This window comes from Mandrillus leucophaeus, unplaced genomic scaffold, assembly GCF_000951045.1.
Source record: "Mandrillus leucophaeus isolate KB7577 unplaced genomic scaffold, Mleu.le_1.0 Scaffold302, whole genome shotgun sequence".
NCBI lineage: Eukaryota > Metazoa > Chordata > Mammalia > Primates > Cercopithecidae > Mandrillus > Mandrillus leucophaeus.
The window spans coordinates 830,123-853,696 of record NW_012103166.1 but is presented as its reverse complement, the minus strand read 5'-3'; the positions used below and the strand labels follow the sequence as shown (position 1 = coordinate 853,696).

Genomic DNA, 23,574 nt, shown 5'->3' with positions numbered 1-23,574 from the left:
AGGACAATTACCAAACATGCACAGAATTAGGCATCAGAAGTCAAAAAACAAAACTGAAGTTAAAAAACAAAACAGGGCTGGGCACAGTGGCTCACACCTGCAATCCCAGCATTTTGGGAGGCGTGAGTGGTTCACCTGAGGTCAGGAGTTCAAGACCAGCCTGGCCAATATGGCAAAACCCTGTCAAAATACAAAAAAATTAGGCAGGCTTGGTGGCACGTACCTATAATCCTGGCTACTCAGGAAGCTGAGGCACAAGAATTGCTTGAGCCTGGGAGGCAGAGCTTGCAGTGAGCCGAGATCTCGCCACAGCACTCCAGTCTGGGTGACAGATTGAGACCCCTCTGTCTCAAACAAAACAAAACAAAACAGGCTGGGGGCGGTGGCTTACCCCTGCAGTCCCAGCACTTTGAGAGGCCAAGGTGGAAGAATTGCTTGAGGCCAGAGATTCAAGAACAGCCTGCCCAATACAGTGAGACCCCATCCCTACAAAAAATAAGAAAATTAGCCAGGTGTGGTGGGGTGTGCCTGTAGTCCCAGCTACTTAGGAAGCTGAGGCAGGAGTATTGTTTGAGCTTAGGTGTTTGAGGATGCAGTGAGACATGATCACACTGCACTGTAGCCTGGGTGGCAGAGTGAGACCCTGTCTCAAAAACAACAACAATGAAACCGATAAAGGACCATGATTTCTGGTTTGATAATCAAAAGGAACTCTGATCTGGACCTGATAACAAACCAGTTCTTCCAGATTCATGGAAATATCCACTATTAACTACAGTACATAATTTGATTCATTAGGCAACTGACATTAATTTCTTCCATAAAAATACATTGGTGGGGAAATATTTTAAAAGCCACTAAAATGCTTATTTGACTTTTACTACCTGTCCTAAATTTAACCCAGAAAAATCTGTATAGACTGCTCCTGGACATTTAAATTTACCTAATAGGCCATTCAACGTTTGGCAACTGAATTTTTTCCAAGTACCTCCCTCCCATAAGTATACATACGTATTGGTTATGATCTGTATGTTTTCCCATTGGGTGGAAGGCTTTCTTTGTAGATAAGCTACTGGTTCAGCTATGGCCAAACTTCTCTTTGAAAAAAATTATCCCTCCTTGGGGAACTCCCCTTGAGCTTCATAGTAACCAGGGAACCCACTTTACTAGCCACATGGACTTCTTATTATGCTTACCATCTTATAGGACTTACATTGTTCTTATCGTCCCCAATCTTCTGACCTGATAGAATAAACAAATGGAAGCATAAAGACTCAGTTGGCAAAATGTATGGAAAACTTGCACCTCCCTTAGTTTAAAGTTCTTCTCTTGGTTATTATTACTGAGAACCACTGCTTTTAGAGCTCACAAATTTTCACCTTTTGAAATAATCACAGGTCATCCTATGCATTTAATGCCCACTGTCTTTGACCCTCAATTGTTAACAGGAGAGATACTATATACAGTAGTGGACAAATATTATATTTTGGTAGAAAAATCTTTCCACAGTGTGCTCCTGCAGGACAAAGACCTAAAGCACCAAGACCTAAAGCTACAACCTGGTGATTCTGTCTATTTTGAAAAGACACCTATATGAAGACTCCCTCCAACCTCATTGGAAGGTCTCATATCGAGACCTTCTCACCAATCCCTGTATCACCAAACTCAAAGGCATTGACTCATTGATCCACATCTCTCATTTTAAAAGGGCTACTACTTCTGCCTGGACCAGTACTCCAGCAGGTGATTTAAAGTTAAAGTTTATCTGTTATCTGAAGCAGACAACAATTGAAATAAACTGCTATTCCCAATATATCCAGACCAGGCCAATATATCCCTTTCCTTTTATTATTGGTCTCTTCTTACGTGCTTTTATTTTCCTGGGAAAATAATGCTCTAATTTGCATTTTCTAATCTATTTCCAAAATGAGAAACATAACCGATTTGTTGGATTTGGTACCAAAAATCTTCAATCTCCATGATGCAAGGGAACCCCTGGTCTAATTCATAATGGATTTTCTTTTTCTTTTTTTGAGACGGAGTCTCGCTCTGTTGCCCAGGCTGGAGTGCAGTGGTGTGATCTCGGCTCACTGCAACCTCTGCCTCCTGGGTTCAAGCAATTCTCCTGCCTTGGCTTCCTGAGTAGCTGGGATTACAAGTGCGCCACCACGCCCAGCTAATTTTTGTATTTTTAGTAGAGACAGGGTTTCATCATGTTGGTCAGGCTGGTCTCGAACTCCTGACCTCATGATCTGCCCGCCTTGGCCTCCCATGCTGGGATTACAGGCGTGACCAGCGGTGCCCAGCCCTCATAACAGATTTTACTGATATTCCCCATGTAACTGTTCTAATTATACATTTAGTCCTTTTTACAAGGTCAAGCTTTTAGACTCACATATTCAGATTTCCTGTTTCACCCTAACATTACCTAAGATCTACAGAAAAGGCCTTGAAGTTAGATTAAGATTATGCAAACAACATGCTGATAGAATTCAAGATAAAAGAAATTTGATAGCTTATAAAAATATTTCTGACCTTCATCCTCTAATTGTTGATGACCTCCAACAGTGCAATAGTTCAATAATAGAACCCTGGATAATTACTGTTGACACCCTCCCTACAAGTAACTGTTAATGCACAAGATACCCATCTACATGGAATTACCTGTTGTGCCACATTGAGATACATTTTCATCTGTGGGGGAGCCTACAGTCAGCTCTATTCATGGGCAACATCATGTCTCACTAAATGGAAAAAAAAGCACCAATATGGTCTAGGATATTTCTACATTCAATTTAAACTAGCAAAATCTGAACATTGGTTGACACCTACTAACTTGCACCATCATATCAGAAAAGACACTCTACCTAGAGGCATAAACTCAGCAGGATGGGCCTCAGTTGTCAGATCCTTCTTCCTTTGGATTGGGGTTAGTACCTTAGAAATAATGGTGAGAAATTTATCCAGAACTATTGGAGCTCCAGTTGACTCCACAGCCAAAGCCATGGCAGCTCAACAGACTTCCTTAGATTTTCTGGCTAAAGTGGTTTTCAATAACAGGATTGCTCTAGATTGCTTATTAGCTGAACAAGGTGGTATTTGTGCAATTGCTTACACTAGCTGCACATGGGAGTAGAAAACACAATTATGAAAGATAAAGGAACATGCCACCTGGCTCCAGAAACTTCCACCCAATGCATTTGGACTTTTCAATCTGTTTAGTGGCTTACCTTCAAAATAAGATTCATGGTTTAGAGCTATTTTTCAAACTGAATTCATGATACTATTGCTGCTTATTCTTGACATTATGATAGTTAAGTTACATTTTTGTTGCCTGTCTAATCTTTGCAAAGCCTGCTTTCCCAATAGGAAAATGGTAGTCCAGTGCTTCCGGACGATTGCTAATGCCTGTGTAACTAATAACATGGAATCCAATGCTGAATCCCAAGAAGACCTACCCTGTAAGGGTCTTTCCTTCTGGCCCCTTTGTTGTACAAATGTGGCTTGGGCCTCTAATGTTGACTCCTATTGACTCACATTTTCCCTCTAGTGTGGGGTCAGAACAACTAGGACAAGCACATCCTGGCACTGAGGGACGATCAAGTCTAACTTCAAGGATAGTTGACCAGTGATGCTTTCAGAGAAAGATCTTAGTCAAAAAAGGGAAATATGGGTGCGGTGGCTCACGCCTGTAATCCCAGCACTTTGGGAGGCTGAGGCGGGTGCATCATTTGAGGTCAGGAGTTTGATACCAGAATGGCCAACAGCTGAAACCTTGTCTCTAATAAAAATACAAAAATTAGCCTGAAGTGGTTGCACTTGCCTGTAATCCCAGCTACTCGGGAGGCCGAGGCACAAGAATTGCTTGAGGCTGGAAGGCACAGGTTCTAGTGTGCCGAGATGGCGCCATTGCCCTCCAGACTGGTCAACAGGACAAGACTCCGTCTCAAAAAAAAAAAAAAAAAAAGGGGGGGGGGGGGGGCGGCGGGAGCAGAATGTGAGAGTTGATTATCTAAATGGAGTCATTCCTGTCATACCCAACTAAAATTTAGGGGGCGGGGGTACATAGACAAAAAACAAAAATGAAAACAAAACTCAGGTCTCAAACTCCTGCTCCAGAAACTGTCCAACAAGCCCACTTTAATGAAACAGCTGTTACAGTTTTAAAACTAGTTTTACAAGGAAACAGCCACCATGACTTTAAAACTAGTTTTACTTAGGAATTGTGGCCACTGACCAATCAGAGCTCACCAGCTCCTGCAAAAACATGTTGCAAGCACCAAACAGCTTTCTTTCATAACAACCGGCATAGTCTTTCTCCTTTCCTAATAAAACCTCAACCATTTTTTTTGTTCTACCACATATCAGAGACCACCCTGGTCTATGCATGTGTACCAGATTGCAACCCTATTTCTTTGTTTATTCCAAAATAAACCCTTTTTTGCTTGGAGATTCATCTCTCTACATATTTGTTACTGATAAAAGATTAAAAGCTAATAAGAGACTGTGTGAACATACACATAAATGAATAAAAGTTGGTGAACTATCTAAAATAAATGAGACCAAACCTGTGTTATTTTTGTCTTTAGCTACTGATTGGGAAAAATTTCTTCATTTCTATAGCTGTGAGCCCATCAACCAAAATTCAGAACAAACTCCAATAAGTTGCAAAACACTGATCAAAATCAAATGCTCACTGCAGCCTCAAACTCCTGGGCTCAAGCTATCCTCCCACCTCAGCCACCTGAGTAGCTAGGACTACAGGCACATGACACCATACCCAGCTAATTTTGTTGCTTTTGTTGTTGCAGAGAGCGGATCTCGCTATGTTGCCCAGCGTGGTCTCAAACTCCTGGCTTCAAGTGATCCTCTTGCCTCAGCCTCCCAAAGTGCTGGGATTACAGGCATAAGCAACCATACCTGGCCTAAATGCTATACATACACACACACACACACACACACACACACACACACCTGTAAATTTAAAATTTCACCTAATGAGCCAGCTTAAACTGGAAATTTAATTTTCTAATAACATTTGTTTTTTCTGATTGAACTGTTATGTTTTCCAAAAGTACCAAAAGCTGATGTATAGCATTTAGAAGCTAAATGTAACTACTATGTAATATAGTAGTAAATGTTACTATGTAATAGTTACATAGTTACATAGTAACTAATAGTATGTACTGGTAGTACATAGTACTAATACTGCTGATACTACTGCTAGTACTACGTAACTACCAGTTACATAGTAGTTACATTTTGCTACTACTAGGGCAAGGGGGTAGAGTAGGGGGCATGGCATGCTAATTGGTTGGGTTGGAGATGAAATCATAGGGAATCAATACTGTCCTCTTGGGCTGAGTCAGTTCCTACGTGGAGGGCCACAGGACTCATTGGCAGGTCCAGGTGGGGCCATCTGGTTGTCAGAAATGCAAAGGCCTAAAAAGATAGTTCAAAAGGTCAATCTTAGGTTCTACAATAGTGATGTTATCTTCAAGAGTAATTGGGGAAGTTGCAAATCTTACGACCTCAGAAAAAAAATGGTAATTATATATCACTCAGGCCTCTCTCATCCTAACTTTGTGGCCTTTCACTCATTTTATAAAAATAGTTTAGTTTTTGGGAGGGGCTATTATCATTTAAACTATAAACAAGGCTGGGCGCTGTGGCTCATGCCTGTAATCCCAGCACTTTGGGAGGTCTAGGCAGGTGGATCACCTGAGGTCAGGAGTTCAAAACTAGCCTGACCAACATGGCTAAACCCTGTCTCTACTAAAAAATACAAAAAAATTAGCTGGGCATGGTGGCGGGCTCCTGTAATCCCAGCTACTCGGGATGCTGAGGCAGGAGAATCGCTTGAATCCAGGAGGCGGAGGTTGCAGTGAGCCAAGATTGTGCCACTGTACTGAGCCTGGGCAACAGAGCGAGACTCCATCTCAAAAACAAAAACAAAAAACAAACAAAAAAAACTATACACTAAATTTCTCCCGAAGTTAGCCTGGCTCAGGCCCCGGAATGAGCAAAGACAGCCAACCTGTGAGGCTGGAGTCAAGATGGACTCAGCCATGTCAGATTTTTCTCACTGTCATAATTTTCTGTTATAATTTTTGCAAAGGTGGTTTTACTGGCCTAAGAGATATGGATGAATTCAGGGTGAACAGGACATTTGAGGTCTCTGGTCTCACAGAGCTTACTTTCTAGTGGGAGGAGATATAATACACGAGGAAATCAGTAAAATTTCAGTGCTGTAAAAAAATCAAGGTAATAGTGTCTTCGGATGTGTTTATGGAGGCTGCTGGCTGTTGACTACCTTAGATCGTTTATCTGATAGAATGAGGAAAAGTCTTTCTTCTTCTTCTTCTTTTTTTTTTTTTTTTTTGAGACAAGAGTCTTGCTCTTGTTGCCCAGGCTGGAGTGCAGTGGTGCCATCTCAGCTCACTGCAACCTCCGCCTTGCAGGTTCAAGCAATTCTCCTGCCTCAGCCTCCTGAGTAGCTGGGATTACAGGCACCCACCACCATGCCTGGCTAATTTTTTGTATTTTTAGTAGAGATGGGGTTTCACCATGTTGGCCAGGCTGGTCTTGAAATCCTGACCTCAGGTGATCTGCCTGCCTCGGCCTCCCAAAGTGCTGGGATTACAGGTGTGAACCACCATGCCTGATTGAGGAAAAGTCTTTCTGATGAGACTGCCAGAGGTGTTTGAACCTGGGCAACTCCATTTTGAGTAGGGGCTGGATAAAATAAGGCTGAGACCTACTGGGCTACATTTCCAGATGGTTAGGTATTCTAAGTCACAGTATGAGACAGGAGGTCAGCACAAGATGCAGGTCATAAAGACCTTGCTGATAAAACAAATTGCAGCAAAGAAGTCAGCTAAAACCCACCAAAACCAAGATGGCCATGAGAGTGACCTCTGGTCATCCTCACTGCTACATTCCCACCAGTAGCATGCCAGTTTACATGTCAGGAAGTTACTCTATATGTCAGGAAGTTACTCTATATGGTCTAAAAGGGAAGGCATGGATAATCCACACCTTGTTTAGCATATCATCAAGAAATAACCATAAAAATGGGCAATCAGCAGCCCTCAGGGGTGCTCTGTCTGTGGAATAGCCATTGTTTTATTCCTTTGCATTCTTAATAAACTTGTTTTCACTTTACTCTATGGACTCACCCTGAATCCTGCCTTGCATGAGATCCAAGAATATTCTCTTGGGGTCTGGATCCGGACCCCTTTCCAGTAATGAGAGAACATTTTAGCTGATGTTATATGTTGAGGAGCTAGCTGTGAGAAGATAAGGAGGTGGGAGTGAGGAACATTGAGAAGAAGAAATGAAAAGTGGGAGGCTCTGAGAATGTAGCTGTACCCCAGATGGAAAAGTACTATACCACTATTATATTGTACTTTGCTTCTGTGTCAGCTTTCTCTATTACCCAGTGGGCTGTACAAATTATCTCAAAATCTTTAACATCTATTATATAGTAGACATTCAGTAAATTTATTTAACAAAGGGATGGATTTAGTAATCATTTCATTAACCTTTCATGTACCAGATACTTCAGGGATACAAAAATGACCAGGTGAAGGGCTGTGCCCTCAGTGAATTCAAAGTTGTGGGAAGCAGAGTTGCGAGCAATTACTAATTACTAATAAAAGGTGGTCAATGCTATTGGTAGTACTACAGCATTGGAAGGATGATATCTCACTGTATTTGAGAGATATGAGGAAACTGCATAGAAGTGGCAAAGTTAGAGGTGAGTCTTGAAATGTACCTAAATTAGTTGAGGGGTGTTAAAGAAAAAATTATTCAATGATCTTGTTAAGGCATGGACAGGCAGAATGCATTCAAGACCACTGCAATAGATATAGGAATTACTGCAACAGGGTCTTGTAGTTGGGTGAGAGATTGGGTTCAACTCCGAATATAGCATAACCAAGTAGCAATTTATAGCAAAGAGCAGGGTGGGGGTCAGTGGATGAAAAATTACTAAGAGGAAATATCAGAGGTAAAGAGAATTCTGGTTAAACTCATCTCAAAGGATTCTTGCTGAAGACAGCCAGGGTAATCAGACTTCACCTGGGGATGAAAAGCAAAAGCAAAGGATGAGGACCCCAGTCAGATATCTAGGATGGGGGATTCTTGCCAAACTGACTTAGCATGGTTCTTTGCTAAAACTGAATTTTACAAGAAAGTACACAGACAGACCTAGGACATAGCTGGTTTTCAAAAACCCCAAGAAATTTAGAAGTAGAGACAATAAGTTAAAACCAGGAGTATATGCAGAAAGAGTCATAGGCCAGGAAGCATATTCAGGAAGTGTCTGTGGATCACATTGAGGGACTAAGTGGCTAAGCTGGCTGGACTTCCTGGTTCAATAGGAACTTCCCTACAGGACTTTCCCCTAAGCCAAAATCAGTCATAGCTGCAAGTTAAGGGATTGAAACTTCAATCAATCAAAGGGGACTTTCCACTAAGCCAAAGTGAGTCCCAGCTGCAAATTAAGGGATTGAAACTTCAACCAATCACATAGGGAGTTTAAGCTCTAGCTGCAGCCTGATGTTTTTAACCAACCAGGCCCACCAACCTAAGGGAGGAGACCACCCCTCATATTGTCTTATGCCCAATTTCTGCCTCCAAGGAAAGAAGAATTAAAAACTAAAAGGCAGAAATGAAATCCACAGGCAGACAGCCCAGCACCGTGCCCTGGGCCTGGCAGTTAAAGATCGACCCCTGACCTAACAGGTTATGTTATCTATAGATTCCAGACATTGTATGGAAAAGCAGTGTGAAAATCCCTGTCCTATTATTTTCCATTCTGATTACCAGTGCATGCAGCTCCCAGTCATGTACCCACTGCTTGCTCAATCTATCACAACCCTCTCACGTGGACCCTCTTAGAGTTGTAAGCCCTTAAAAGGGACAGGAATTGCTCACTCTGGGAGCTTGGTTTTTGGAGACGTGAGTCCGCCAATGCTCCCAGCTGAACAAAGCCCTTTCCTTCCACAACTCGGTGTCTGAGTGGTTCTTGTCTGCAGCTCCTCCTGCTACAAACCCACAAGTGGATAGAAAATAAGCTAATTCTACAGGACAGAAAAAGGTAAAGGGGAGGAGTCATAAGGGATATAAACGTAAGACACCCAAGTCAGAAACGGCAATCCTTTGGGGTCCCCTTCCACCACGTGGAAGCTTTACTTTCACTTTCCCTTAACTTTTGCTTTGGCTTTAACAAATCTTGCCATGGCATATTCTTTGGGTCCACGCATTTCTCTAGTAAAGCTGTAACATTCGCAGCTGCGGACCACAGCTTCATTCCTTGAAGCCCGTGAGACCATGAACCCTTCGATCAAGAAAAATCTTTGATCGGAAGACTTCTCATCTCAACATTAAAGGACAAAGAAGCCAACTCTAAGGCATGCCATTAGCTTTAATAATGTGAGTATAATAAATAATAATGATCATAATAGATTGAAACATCAGATCTGTAAAAAATGCATGCATTCATAATGATATCAAACAAATAAAAACTTTGTGGTTAACTCTGGAGTTTGGTAGGGCACCAACTCATGCCTCTGAAATTTCATAATTAAAGAGAACGAATTCAGCATTTACCCAGTCTTTCCTCTATGGGGTTATCCTGGTTATCTCAGGATAACCAATGAGTTGGTATGAAAAAGTTCCTTTTATAGAAGAACCTCTGGTAATAAATAGAGAATTATTGAAAGTATTAGAAATTCACTGCTCTAGGATAAGAGATATACCAAAATGCAAAATGTGGACTTTTTTTTTTTTTTTGGATCTTGACTAGAACAAACCAACTATAAAAGACAATTTGGACTCAGACAGGAAAATTGGAATATTTATAGTACTAAGGAATTATTGTTAATTTTATTAGATATGATAGCGGTAGTTAAATTTTAAAAATCTGTATCAGTTTGAGATGCAGACTAATTTAAGGGTAAAATAATATTATGTCTAGGATTTCTTTTAAAAAGAGGGGAAAGAAACTGAAACTTCATTGGCAAAATGTTGCTAAATGTTGATTCTGAGGGATGGATTACTTGAGGGTTTGTTATTAAAAGTAGAATCACTTATGTTAATGTTTAAAATTTTCCATTATAAATACTTTTTAAAAGCAGAGCCAGTGCTTACCCCACATCATCTTCTGTTATCTAATGCCCAGGACTCAGAAAGGGTCAGCAGTCTCAGATCAACAGTTACTGATTACCTAACCCACCCTAAACACTGATGCTCACGAGTGTGGGGCAAAGTTCACAGCGTGCTAAGGAGCAACATTTAGGAACCTGACTGAATTCCGCAGCTCTCGGGACAAGTCCCCTGGAAAAGGGCTGGGGAAGCGGGGCGGGGAAGAACCCAATTATTCTTGAAGGTTCTGAGCTCTCTCAGGGATTTCCGAGAGGCTACGAGGTGTAACTGGCAAATCAATGACTTAAGAGTAGCTTTCTCCCAGCCTCCCCACTGTCTCTGGAGTGTAGAGGGAAGCAAGCCTTTTCCTCCTTCACCCTGCCTCTCCCCTCTCGTCTCATCTTCCCCTCCACTCCCCTCCCGACTCTTGGCCGGCCACTCCTGCTTTCATTTTTCTCCACTCCTCTTCGGCCCCGCCCCGCGGCCTCCTCCCTCCTCCTGGCCCCGCCCCTTATCCCCTGGCGCCGGCGGCGGTTACCATAGCGACGTGCACGCAGCAGCCAAGCCAGACCAGCTGGTCCCCTGCTGGCCCGAGGAAAGAGGCGGTACCATGAGCCACGCAGTAACCATCCAGGAGCCCCAGGCCCAGCCTCAGGTGTCTCAAACTCGGTACCGGGAGAGGTCGCGGGCTGGGAGCCACATCTCCTCCAATCGAGCGTATGATTTTCTGTACGGTAAGGACAGTCGCAGACCTTCTTCCGCGTCCGTCCACTTCTGGGCCAGGTGGGCTCCCAGATGGCGGGACCTGGCCAGGGGCATGGCGAACGAAAGACGACCGTTTAAGCTCTAGCTGCAGCCTGATGTTTTTAACCAACCAGGCCCACCAACCTAAGGGAGGAGACCACCCCTCATATTGTCTTATGCCCAATTTCTGCCTCCAAGGAAAGAAGAATTAAAAACTAAAAGGCAGAAATGAAATCCACAGGCAGACAGCCCAGCACCGTGCCCTGGGCCTGGCAGTTAAAGATCGACCCCTGACCTAACAGGTTATGTTATCTATAGATTCCAGACATTGTATGGAAAAGCAGTGTGAAAATCCCTGTCCTATTATTTTCCATTCTGATTACCAGTGCATGCAGCTCCCAGTCATGTACCCACTGCTTGCTCAATCTATCACAACCCTCTCACGTGGACCCTCTTAGAGTTGTAAGCCCTTAAAAGGGACAGGAATTGCTCACTCTGGGAGCTTGGTTTTTGGAGACGTGAGTCCGCCAATGCTCCCAGCTGAACAAAGCCCTTTCCTTCCACAACTCGGTGTCTGAGTGGTTCTTGTCTGCAGCTCCTCCTGCTACAAACCCACAAGTGGATAGAAAATAAGCTAATTCTACAGGACAGAAAAAGGTAAAGGGGAGGAGTCATAAGGGATATAAACGTAAGACACCCAAGTCAGAAACGGCAATCCTTTGGGGTCCCCTTCCACCACGTGGAAGCTTTACTTTCACTTTCCCTTAACTTTTGCTTTGGCTTTAACAAATCTTGCCATGGCATATTCTTTGGGTCCACGCATTTCTCTAGTAAAGCTGTAACATTCGCAGCTGCGGACCACAGCTTCATTCCTTGAAGCCCGTGAGACCATGAACCCTTCGATCAAGAAAAATCTTTGATCGGAAGACTTCTCATCTCAACATTAAAGGACAAAGAAGCCAACTCTAAGGCATGCCATTAGCTTTAATAATGTGAGTATAATAAATAATAATGATCATAATAGATTGAAACATCAGATCTGTAAAAAATGCATGCATTCATAATGATATCAAACAAATAAAAACTTTGTGGTTAACTCTGGAGTTTGGTAGGGCACCAACTCATGCCTCTGAAATTTCATAATTAAAGAGAACGAATTCAGCATTTACCCAGTCTTTCCTCTATGGGGTTATCCTGGTTATCTCAGGATAACCAATGAGTTGGTATGAAAAAGTTCCTTTTATAGAAGAACCTCTGGTAATAAATAGAGAATTATTGAAAGTATTAGAAATTCACTGCTCTAGGATAAGAGATATACCAAAATGCAAAATGTGGACTTTTTTTTTTTTTTTGGATCTTGACTAGAACAAACCAACTATAAAAGACAATTTGGACTCAGACAGGAAAATTGGAATATTTATAGTACTAAGGAATTATTGTTAATTTTATTAGATATGATAGCGGTAGTTAAATTTTAAAAATCTGTATCAGTTTGAGATGCAGACTAATTTAAGGGTAAAATAATATTATGTCTAGGATTTCTTTTAAAAAGAGGGGAAAGAAACTGAAACTTCATTGGCAAAATGTTGCTAAATGTTGATTCTGAGGGATGGATTACTTGAGGGTTTGTTATTAAAAGTAGAATCACTTATGTTAATGTTTAAAATTTTCCATTATAAATACTTTTTAAAAGCAGAGCCAGTGCTTACCCCACATCATCTTCTGTTATCTAATGCCCAGGACTCAGAAAGGGTCAGCAGTCTCAGATCAACAGTTACTGATTACCTAACCCACCCTAAACACTGATGCTCACGAGTGTGGGGCAAAGTTCACAGCGTGCTAAGGAGCAACATTTAGGAACCTGACTGAATTCCGCAGCTCTCGGGACAAGTCCCCTGGAAAAGGGCTGGGGAAGCGGGGCGGGGAAGAACCCAATTATTCTTGAAGGTTCTGAGCTCTCTCAGGGATTTCCGAGAGGCTACGAGGTGTAACTGGCAAATCAATGACTTAAGAGTAGCTTTCTCCCAGCCTCCCCACTGTCTCTGGAGTGTAGAGGGAAGCAAGCCTTTTCCTCCTTCACCCTGCCTCTCCCCTCTCGTCTCATCTTCCCCTCCACTCCCCTCCCGACTCTTGGCCGGCCACTCCTGCTTTCATTTTTCTCCACTCCTCTTCGGCCCCGCCCCGCGGCCTCCTCCCTTCTCCTGGCCCCGCCCCTTATCCCCTGGCGCCGGCGGCGGTTACCATAGCGACGTGCACGCAGCAGCCAAGCCAGACCAGCTGGTCCCCTGCTGGCCCGAAGAAAGAGGCGGTACCATGAGCCACGCAGTAACCATCCAGGAGCCCCAGGCCCAGCCTCAGGTGTCTCAAACTCGGTACCGGGAGAGGTCGCGGGCTGGGAGCCACATCTCCTCCAATCGAGCGTATGATTTTCTGTACGGTAAGGACAGTCGCAGACCTTCTTCCGCGTCCGTCCACTTCTGGGCCAGGTGGGCTCCCAGATGGCGGGACCTGGCCAGGGGCATGGCGAACGAAAGACGACCCTCTGGACTGACCTCTTACCCGCGGTTGTCCCTGGTCGGGTGGGGGCAGCTCGGAGCCCTCCAGGTGCCCGCACTCAGGGTGGGGTCGGGGGTTCGCGTGCATCGAAAGGCGTGGGTGCGCTCCGCTTCAAGGGGCGATCTTCCTGATACCTGTTCCGGGCATTTTGGTACCCAGAAAAGTATGCAACGATTTGTAGACTCGGAGATTCACTCAATGTTCCTGCATAAAATGCCCTACGAAAATAATCTTTTGTCTCCTACTCTCTGGGCAAATACAAGTTGGGCGAAAAAAAGTGCCAGTTTATCTCATGCTTGCTTTTAGGTTTTGTTTTTGTTTTTGTTTTCAACTTCTGCGTCAAAGCATTGTTTATAGACTAGGTCCGCTGGCTCCTCTTGGGCCAACAAAGGCCCAGTTTATTTTAACGGCTTGCTTGTGCGTTTTGTGTTTTCTCTCTCTCCATGCTCCTTGAGTTCCTTAGGTTCCTATTCTGTATATTTTTGTAGCCTTGTGAGCACCTATTCTAGTGCTGATACATGTACTAGGCGCTTCAATTAATAAATGTTTATTGAATTTGCCGTGGCAAGAATTGTAACCAGCTAAGCATGCTTTTTTTCCAATTTTGCCCTCTGCAGTCCCAGGTTTTTCACCTGAACCTTGCATTGCTTTCAGCAATGTGGTGTTGCCTCTGGGAATCCCAGGGTCTCCTTTGTGTGGGAATCTCTAGAGTACACATTCCTAGATAGAGGCTGTGTAGTGATTCCTGACATATTCTGGCCAGTGGTTTTCTGTATTTACTCTTGGTTTTGTGAAATAAATCAAGTTAGCTCCTGTAAACACATCACCATATTTTTTTCACGGGTAATTTGAGAAGGAGGACAAACATCTCCCCAAAGTATTTATTAAGCTGGTGGTTTCTTTGATGCATAAGTGTCTCTTTTGCAGAGGAATTGCTAAATGTTTCCATGTGCCTTGCTAAGAACAGAAATTCACTCAGAGTAGATCGAATTAAAGTTTGTGTTGTTATAAAACAGACAATCTCGCCGGTATTCATGGACAGGAAGCGAAGTATAGCCATGGCAGATGAGAACCTGGACGGGGAAGATCAGAACTAAGATGCTGTGCTCTCCTGCTTTCTTTCTTTGACCTTATGACCTTTCACCTTGTTAGGGTTGCCACATTTAGCAAATAAAAATACAAGATGCACAGTTAAGCTTGAATTTCAGATAACGAATAATATTTTAGTATAAATTTTTGTCCTGTGCAATATTTTGGAACATATTTATACTAAAAAATTATTCATTGCCTATCTGAATATAAATTTAACTGGACATCCTGTATTTTATCTGGCAACTCTAGCCTTCTTTCTATGTATAGTCAAGCCCCAAGTAATGATATTTTGGTCCACAGTGGACTACATGTATAAGGATGGTCCCATAAGATTATAATGAAGTTGAAAAACTCCAAATACCTAGTGACGTTGTAGCTGTCATAACATTGTAGCACAATGCATCACTTTTTCTGTTTAGATATACAAATACCATTGTGTTACAGTTGTCTACAGTATTCAGTACAATAACATGCTGTATGGGTTTGTAGCCTAGGAGCAATAGGCTATGCTACATAGCCTAGGTGTGGAGTAGGTTATACCATCTAGGTTTATGTTAAACACCCTCCGATATTTACACAATGGTAAGCTCACCTCATGACCCGTTTCTAAGAACGTATCCCCATCACTAAGCAAGACATCACTATGCTTGCTTACTTCTTCCATCTGACAGAAAGCCTCTTGTGTATGGATTTCTCTTACTATGATAGGGACTAGGGTGGCCTGCTTCTTGACTAGTTAGCCCTAAAGCTCACCACCAATTGTATAGCATCTTTGTGTACTGTAGCTGAAAATTTAAGTTAGAAATTTAAGATTGGTTGTTGGCTGGCCAATGAATTGACTGGCCTTGGGCCAGGTTTCCACCTTGACAGAACTGTGGTGGTGCAAAGATGAACTCCTTTCCAGGCTCTTTTACCCTTCCCTACAAAGCCCTATGTGATTAGTTCCCTAGTTGCTTATCTGGCCTCTTATCTGCTCTCTTTTCCCTCCTTCATTCTGCCTCATTTGTCCTGATTTCTTTGCTATTCTTCAGATGTATCAGGCATGTTCCCATCCTAGGGACTTTGCTGTTCTTCAGATGTATCAGGCATGCTCCCATCCTAGAATATTCTTCAGGTATCTAACTAGCTAACTCCCTTACCTTCAAGTCTCTATACATGCCACCTTCTCAAGGGCCTGTCCTGACCACCCTAGTTAAAATTGCCACCCAGTCTCCCTTACCCGATTTCTTCTTTTTAAAAAATAACAGCCCTCAAATTCTAATGTCTAATTTGCTAGTTTATTATGTTTGTTGTTTATTGTCTCTCTCGTACGAAGTCAAAGATTTTTGTCGTTTTGTTGATGTATTCTAAGCACCTAGATAGAGCAGCCAGTCAATAAACATGTGTTGAATGAAGGAGCAAAAAGAACCTGAGCCTCTTGCAGCTTTTCAGCCTTGGTGGGAATATCAAATGTCTGCATTCAATAAATCATATTTGTTGGGTAACTGATGAATTATTAGCTTTTAGGAATTAACACACATTATCCAAATTCAAAAGAGACATTTCTAAATCACAATTCCCAGTTTATTAATTTCTATGGAGAAATACGTGTTACCATGTTATCTAGACTAGCTGGTCAGGGTATTTGCCTCCCCAAAAACAAGTCTATTTGGGAAATCAAATATATCTGAAGGCTGCTTGTTAATTTAATGGCAAATCAGTTGATTTTAAAGGGCAGTACAGTATAGTCAATCATGAATAGTCTTCATCACTTTAAAGATATACCTGATAAACAGATACTTATAATAGCAGGGCAATATTCTGTTGGACTTTGTAAAAATAATGGTCCCATCATCAGCAAACTTACAAACTTAAGGGGTGAATTCTGAAGATAGCTGATTTTTTTAAATCATGTTCACCAGTTCTGAGATATCATGTGGTTTGCATCTTTCTAGTGCATCAAAGATGGGAGATAGTATAAATGTACTGCTTCTTTCCCTTGCAAATTGGCATAGTGCATATATACAAGGTCTTTCCCTTAAAGAATTTTTTGGGCTACCCAGGCTCAGAAGGAGTTTTGTTCGTAAGAGAGATTATAAAGTGTGTTTAGGGTGTAGTACTTGAAAACATGCTAGACTTTCTTTATGCATTCCACTTCCATATGCTGACTTGGAATACTCAGAAAAGAAAATCATCTTGACAACTGTTACTGGTAGAAGTGGTAGAGTAACAGGGCCACATGCACAACAGAGCATGAGCTGCTGCAGAGTAGGGCAATATTTAAACTTTTAAATTTGTTTTCCAATTAAGAGATTACATTGCTTTGCCATTATTCTCAGCCTAGGGGTAGATATGTTCTATTTGTTATGCTACTTGATTGTTTATTTTGCAGATCCATTGTTTATTGTGTCAAGTGAGAAAGACCACACACAGGCAAATATCCAAGCCACCCTGATTCGCAGCAGACTGGTATGTCTAATGCATCAACCAAGGCGACCTAATGAACCTGAACCATCTAGTTTGCCTAACTGCATTGATCAGATTGACTAATCATCAAATCTTCACTGGATTTTAGGTTCCACAGAAATTACTTTGCCAAGATTACTGGGGGCCAAAGCATCTTAATACTTGTGGCTCGTTGCGAGGATTAAGTCACTAATAATGAATAGAGAACCCATAAGCTAATTTATTTCAATGGGATAAATATAATAATATATGCCCATGTTAAAAGAATTTAAGTAGTACAAAAGCATACACAGTACGAAATAAATTCTAGCCCTACCCTCACCCCCTCCACATAAACAGCCATTGTCATCAGTTTCTTGGGCATCCATTTAAAGATATTCTATGTATATAGCAATAACCCCTCTTCTTATATTATATACATTGTTTTGTATCTTTTTAAAAAAAATTTACAATGTAATTAAAATACTTTAGAAAAGCTGATGGTATAATTTTGTCCTTTGCCTCCCTTCCCTAACGATAGAGAAAAGTTCCCAGGTTTAAAACCATGTTCAGTAACCTGATCCATTATCCAAGATATTCTCTATATTGGAGCAAGTCAGATCCTGTCCCACCATTTATCAGTCGGGAATGGAAGGGACATGAGGAGAAACACAGACAAGCCCTCCGGCAGCTTGCCATGTAAGTGTCGGGTGGCTCCAGGGCCTAAAATAAATGCATTAAAAACATTTTTTTAAATTCATTTACCATGTGTGGTTTTAAAATGTTCAGTCGTGGTGTTATACCTAGACCAAATTTTCTTTTTAAACCTCTTTTGACCAAACAAGCCTGATTATATGTATTATATATATTTTTTCCATCATATATATCTCTCTCTATATAGAGATATATATATAATGACAACTGTCCACCAAAGGTAGGGATGACTGAGTTTGTTGTTGCTTGGATCCAACTTAGCAACTGAAAGTGCTCTTTTCTGCTAATATCTAAAATATTTTTTGGAACTTGCGGCCAAAGCACCTTCAAGGATAAGTTGAATTATTTATTATTTTAATTACTTACAAGTTCGCATTTAGTAAATTTAAAAGTATAAAGTCTTTTAGCCTGGACATAGAAAAATTGTCTTTTGGCCAGGCATGGTGGCTCATGCCTGTAATCCCAGCACTTTGGGAGGCCAAGGCGGGTGGATCATGAGGTCAGGAGATCGAGACCATCCTGGCTAACACGGTGAAACCCCGTCTCTACCAAAAATACAAAAAATTAGCCGGGTGTGGTGGCGGTCACCTGTAGTCCCAGCAACTTGGGAGGCTGAGGCAGGAGAATGGTGTGAACCCAGGAGGTGGAACTTGTAGAGAGCCGAGATTGCGCCACTGCACTCCAGCCTGGGTGACAGAGCGAGACTCTGAAAAAAATAAATTAAAAAAAAATTGTCTTTTAATATTTTGTTATTCTTGTGTCCTTTTAATTAAAATTGGGCATTTTTGTATGTAGGATTTCATAAATCTACTTTTTTTTTTTTTTTTTTTTGTATGTAGGATTTCATAAATCTACCCTCTGACTAGGTCCTGGGTCTCCTGGCTCAGGGCAGGGGAAGAATCATATATACTCTAAGTTGTATGACAGTCAAATGCAGGTTATGGAAGACTTTACTCTCAGTATGAGATACTTTGTGTAACTCCTACTCTATACACATAGAAATATTAAATAGAAATTATATGTGGAAATATTTTAGACTTAAATGATGTTTTCTTGCTTCATTTTAGAACTGACACTTCTTTTCAGATGCCTAGAGAAGTTTATGAAGATCCTGAAGTTACTGGAAAGAATCGCTATAAATACTTTGAAAGGTAGAATGTAATTACTAATGAATATTTGAGCTCTAATATTATTAGAGAACCTCTTTATGATACTAATAACAGTTATCATTTTTCAGTGCATACAATGTGTCAGACTCTATTTTAAGTGCTTTACATGCATATGACCTAATCTTTTCAACAGAAATATAGGATAAGATATATATTATCCCTGTTTTACCAGTAATGAAGCTGAGACTGAGAGATGATAAATAGATTGCTTCAGGTCATATAAGCTAGCCAGGGGTAGATCTGGGGTTCAAACTAAGCCTGCCTGACTTTAGAGATACTGATTGCAACTAAGAATATGTATTTGAAAACATTTGAAATGAAGTCATCAAATGAGTGAGACACAGTGGAGATACCATGAAGTCATGGTGAAGGGGAAACTTGTGTTCAAAGGGATAATGTTTGTTCTCTTTGTGTGAATCTTGCCCAAACCAACATGGCCAAAAGGTTAGTTTTATTTCATTTGTGATTTATGCTCATGTAATAACCATATACTCAAATCAAATAAAAATTAGATGGGGATTTCCTTATACATCTTACTGGAGTTAGAAAAAATAGTCTTGATACTACATCTGCATAAGCTTCCTTGAGAAAGTAAATTTCTAATCCACATTATTATTTATGAGCAACCTCCTTATGGAAATTTTGTGATGCTAACTTTTTCAGAGAAGTTAAATTTTTAGCTGTTACCTATACAATTCTATACAGTTAACTGTACAATTCTTAACTTTTAGGGGGAGGCTTTAGATTAAATCGTTGTGAATTTCAGAATGTCTCAGGAACTTGAGAAGTTCATGGGAACTAATGGCCAGCTGAAGCCCAAGTACAGGGCTTAAAGGGTGGCTTCTTCAATTGTGACTTGTTTACTATTTGAAGAGAAAATACTGGAGTGTTTATTAAGAATGCACATTCATTGGCTCTACCCTGTATGTACTGAATATCATGGGCCAGACCTGGGAATCTGCATTTTAGACAAGAACCTCCCCACACCTCAGTGATTTTGTATATCCAGAAGTAGCACTGATATATGGGATATTTAAGCTCACTGATTTTTAAGGGACAAATATTAGAGCTGGAAGAGAGCTTAGAATACATTCATTGCAAAAGTCCTACACATTTATGTTTTCCTTTTCCTCCCAGGCCTTTTCTTCCATTTTTTCAGCAGATGCCATTCAATGTTGTTTATGCCATATCCAAGTAAGTAACCATTATTTAAAAACTCTTTTTCAGTTTATTTATTGTTTGCTTCCATATTTTCTCTTAGAAGATAGTTATCTAAATCACTATTTTTGAAATTGTGGATCACAAAACATTGGAAGGGTATGAAATCTTCTAGTGGGTCATGAGCAGTGTTTTAAAACATGAAACAGAATAGAAAATAACCAAAGCATCAGGTATATGGAGGGTAAGCTGGTTTTTGTTTATAACTTTTGTTTCAGAAAAATATATGCATATGTTTATATGTATATGATGGATTATGATATAAAATGTATTTCTTACTGTTAGTTGTCCGTTTGTGTTGCTATAACAAATTAACAGACTTAGTGATATAAATAAAATACATTTGTTTCTTGAATTCTGAAGGCTGGACAGTCCAAGAGCAAGGGGCTGGCAGTCAGTGTCGGTGAGGGCCTTCTTGCTGTGTCTTCACATGGCAGAAGCAGCAAATGCTGTGTCCTCACATGGTGGAAGGGCAAAAAGGACCTATGCTAGTTCTCTCCAGTCTTTTTATAAGACACTAATCCATTGATGAGGATGGAGTCCTCATGACTTAATCACTTTCCCCAAAGGCCTCACCTCTTAATACCACCACAGTGGGGACTAAGTTTGAACATGAATTTTGGAGAAGACACAGCCACATATTCAAATTGTAGCAGTTGTGGTTTAAAAAAGTTGAAAAGTGCTTTAAATATCTTCTTTTGCTTCTCTGAAACACTTATTTATGACAGTTCTTCAACATTTCATCAAATAAACAAATCAGTCACGTAATATTTTTTGAATGCTAGAATTTTATAACTTAATAACCATCTAATCTACACAGACAATGTGGTATACAAAGATAAATAAAACATGGTTTTTGCCCCACAACAGAGTGAACCAAGGTAAGAGGGAGGTAAGGGACAAGGGCTGAATCTGAGACAAATGTGTATTTCTCATCTCTAGTTTCAGGACAAGGCAGCAGACTGGGTAGAGTATTCCTTTTAAAAATCTAATTTTTGCTACACTCTTTCCTCCATTAATAAAATTTGATATTTCTATAAGAGAAAAAAGTCCAAGGTATTCATGAAATTATTAGGAATAGAAACCTTTTTTAAGGTCTCATATTTCTGAATACAAATTTATTCAGGGCTGGGTTTTCAAGGGTGCATTTAAAGAATATAGTTATTCCTAATAATATATATCATCATATAAATAGGACACATGTTATTAAATGTCTGTAATCCTCAAGATAAATGCTAGTTATGATTTTACTTCACCCTTGACTTTTTTTAAGACTGTGTGGATGCCTTTGGCTCTTTATAGAGATGGAGTACAGATTCCCTGCTCTCCCCAGACAGCAACTTCCTGGGGTACCAGTTTATCCAGAGATAGCTGTAGACTTATATTCTATGAAGTGTTTTGTATGAGCAAAAGGGGAGCTATGAGCTATGTAGATCCCTAAAGATCCTTCTGGTAATTCTTTAAAATCAGGCTCACTGGATTACCTGCTTTGGAGGTCATAAGTGCGTCAGTCTAAAAGTTGTTAAACTAATTCGAGGGAGTTCAGAGGCCTACAGTGATGAACACCATGACCTCTCCGACTCCTTCCTAAATAACCCTGACACAAGGGATAAAGATTCCATCCAACAGTTAAACTATGACATTTGACATTGTAGCTACTCTATCTCTCTTAGAACTTTTTAAAGAATGAATCAGTGTTCCTGAGTGAGGTCAACTCTGGAATTCCAGTATGTTTGAGTTTCTGAGCAGTGAGTATAATGCCACCTTGTGTTATCAGGGATGGAATTGTCTTGGGACCAGCTGGCCTTCTCCAGCCACACCTTTCTCATGGCTAGCTGTTGGAGTCTTTCCTTTGGATTCTACATAAGCACCTTTTCAAAGATAATAAAAAGTTAATACTTCTAAAACATTCAGTGAAGCTCATAGTAGAACAGGATTTGCTAGGTTTGTGAAGCCCGTCTCTGTACAGCTTTGTTGGGGCTGGGAGAGAAAATCTAGATGACTGTAGGTATGGCAGACAGCGCATGCTCCTGGTTCCCGGGCAGTGGTGGAGGAGGAAGGGCCTGGATAGAACACACAGAGCAGCCCTGGCTGTCATATGAGTACTAAAGCCAGAGCAGGTGAGCCTGAGGACAGGGGCCAGGACACAGCAGGGGTCAGGCCAGCATGGAGCAGATGTGGGACCTTTCTGGGTTTGGGTCCTGTTTGAGGTTGGGGAGGAGGTGGGAAAGGGATCATTGCTCTTTGTTACTCATATTTTACTCTCCCCTAAAGCCAACTGAAATGGGGAAAAAATAGGTTGGAGAAATTAAGAAGTTAGTTAAGAAACCATGTATTAAGTTACTGGAAGGGTTCAAAGTAGCTTTCCTCTTTTATGTTCTATTCCCAGACCCACCTGGAAAGATAGGGAGACAGAAATCTTCATCAGAAGAGCTCATTAGGCCTTACCGTAAACTAAGCACATTTGATCAGATGGTCCAAATGTGTAATTATTCAATTTGAGAAAAAAATAATTTATTCTTGGCGGGGCGCGGCGGCTCATGCCTCTAATCCCAGCACTTTGGGAGGCTGAGGTGGGTGGATCATGAGGTCAGGAGATCGAGACCATCCTGGCTAACACAGTGAAATCCCGTCTCTACTAAAAATACAAAAAACTAGCCAAGAGTGGTGGCGGGAGCCTATAGTCCCAGCTACTCAGGAGGCTGAGGCAGGAGAATGGCGTGAACCCAGGAGGGGGAGCTTGCAGTGAGCCGAGATCACTCCACTGCACTCCAGCCTGGGGGACAGAGCTAGACTCCATCTCAAAAAACAAACAAACAAAAAAACAAAAACAAAAAAAATTATTTTATTCTCTTGATTCAAGATAATGGTGCACTAATATAATAAAACTTCATGTAACTTTGGATGACATAAAGCTGATTTGAAGTTATTTCCTCAACTAGAATTTTATAGTAGAATAATTTCTACTGAAAACATAAGAAGCCATATATTAGCTACATGTTAGAAATTTATAGCAACTACTGGAAAGTGATTTCAATAGCAGTTACAGTTCAGCTTTAAAAACTAAAGCCCAGGTGCAGTGGCTCACACCTGTAATCCTAGCACTTTAGAAGGCCGAGGCAGGAGGATCACTTGAGGTCAGGAGTTTGAGACCAGCCTGGCCAACATGGTGAGACTCTGACTCTACTAAAAATACAAAAATTAGCTGGGTGAGGTGATGGGCACCTGTAATCCCAGCTACTTGGGAGGCTGAGTCAGGACAATCACTTGAACCTTGGAGGCGGATGTTGCAGTGAGCTGAGATCGCACCACTGCACTCTAGCCTGGGTGACAGAGCGAGACTCCATCTCAAAAAACAAACGAAACAAACAAAACAAAAAAACTGTCTAAAGTAATTGCTCCAGCACAGGTTGAACTTTCAAACAGGTGTTTCTTTCTAACTGGCTTGAAATGCTTTTTTTTTTTTTTTTTTTTTTTTAAATCTCTCACGGACTAATAGTTCTTATCA

The 23,574-nt window shown here is 41.1% G+C and overlaps 1 protein-coding gene across 1 annotated transcript in view; it reads left to right on the top strand.

Moving 5' to 3' along the window:
* The first annotated feature begins 13,206 nt into the window (after positions 1-13,206).
* The window catches only part of MAATS1 (MYCBP-associated, testis expressed 1), a 72,059-nt gene continuing 61,691 nt past the window's right edge, over positions 13,207-23,574 (top strand). The window contains exons 1-5 of the mRNA XM_011987201.1: positions 13,207-13,330; positions 16,913-16,989; positions 17,507-17,664; positions 18,747-18,830; positions 19,986-20,042. Of these exons, the coding sequence (XP_011842591.1) occupies positions 13,207-13,330; positions 16,913-16,989; positions 17,507-17,664; positions 18,747-18,830; positions 19,986-20,042 (500 nt within the window). The remainder of the gene's footprint in view (positions 13,331-16,912; positions 16,990-17,506; positions 17,665-18,746; positions 18,831-19,985; positions 20,043-23,574) is intronic.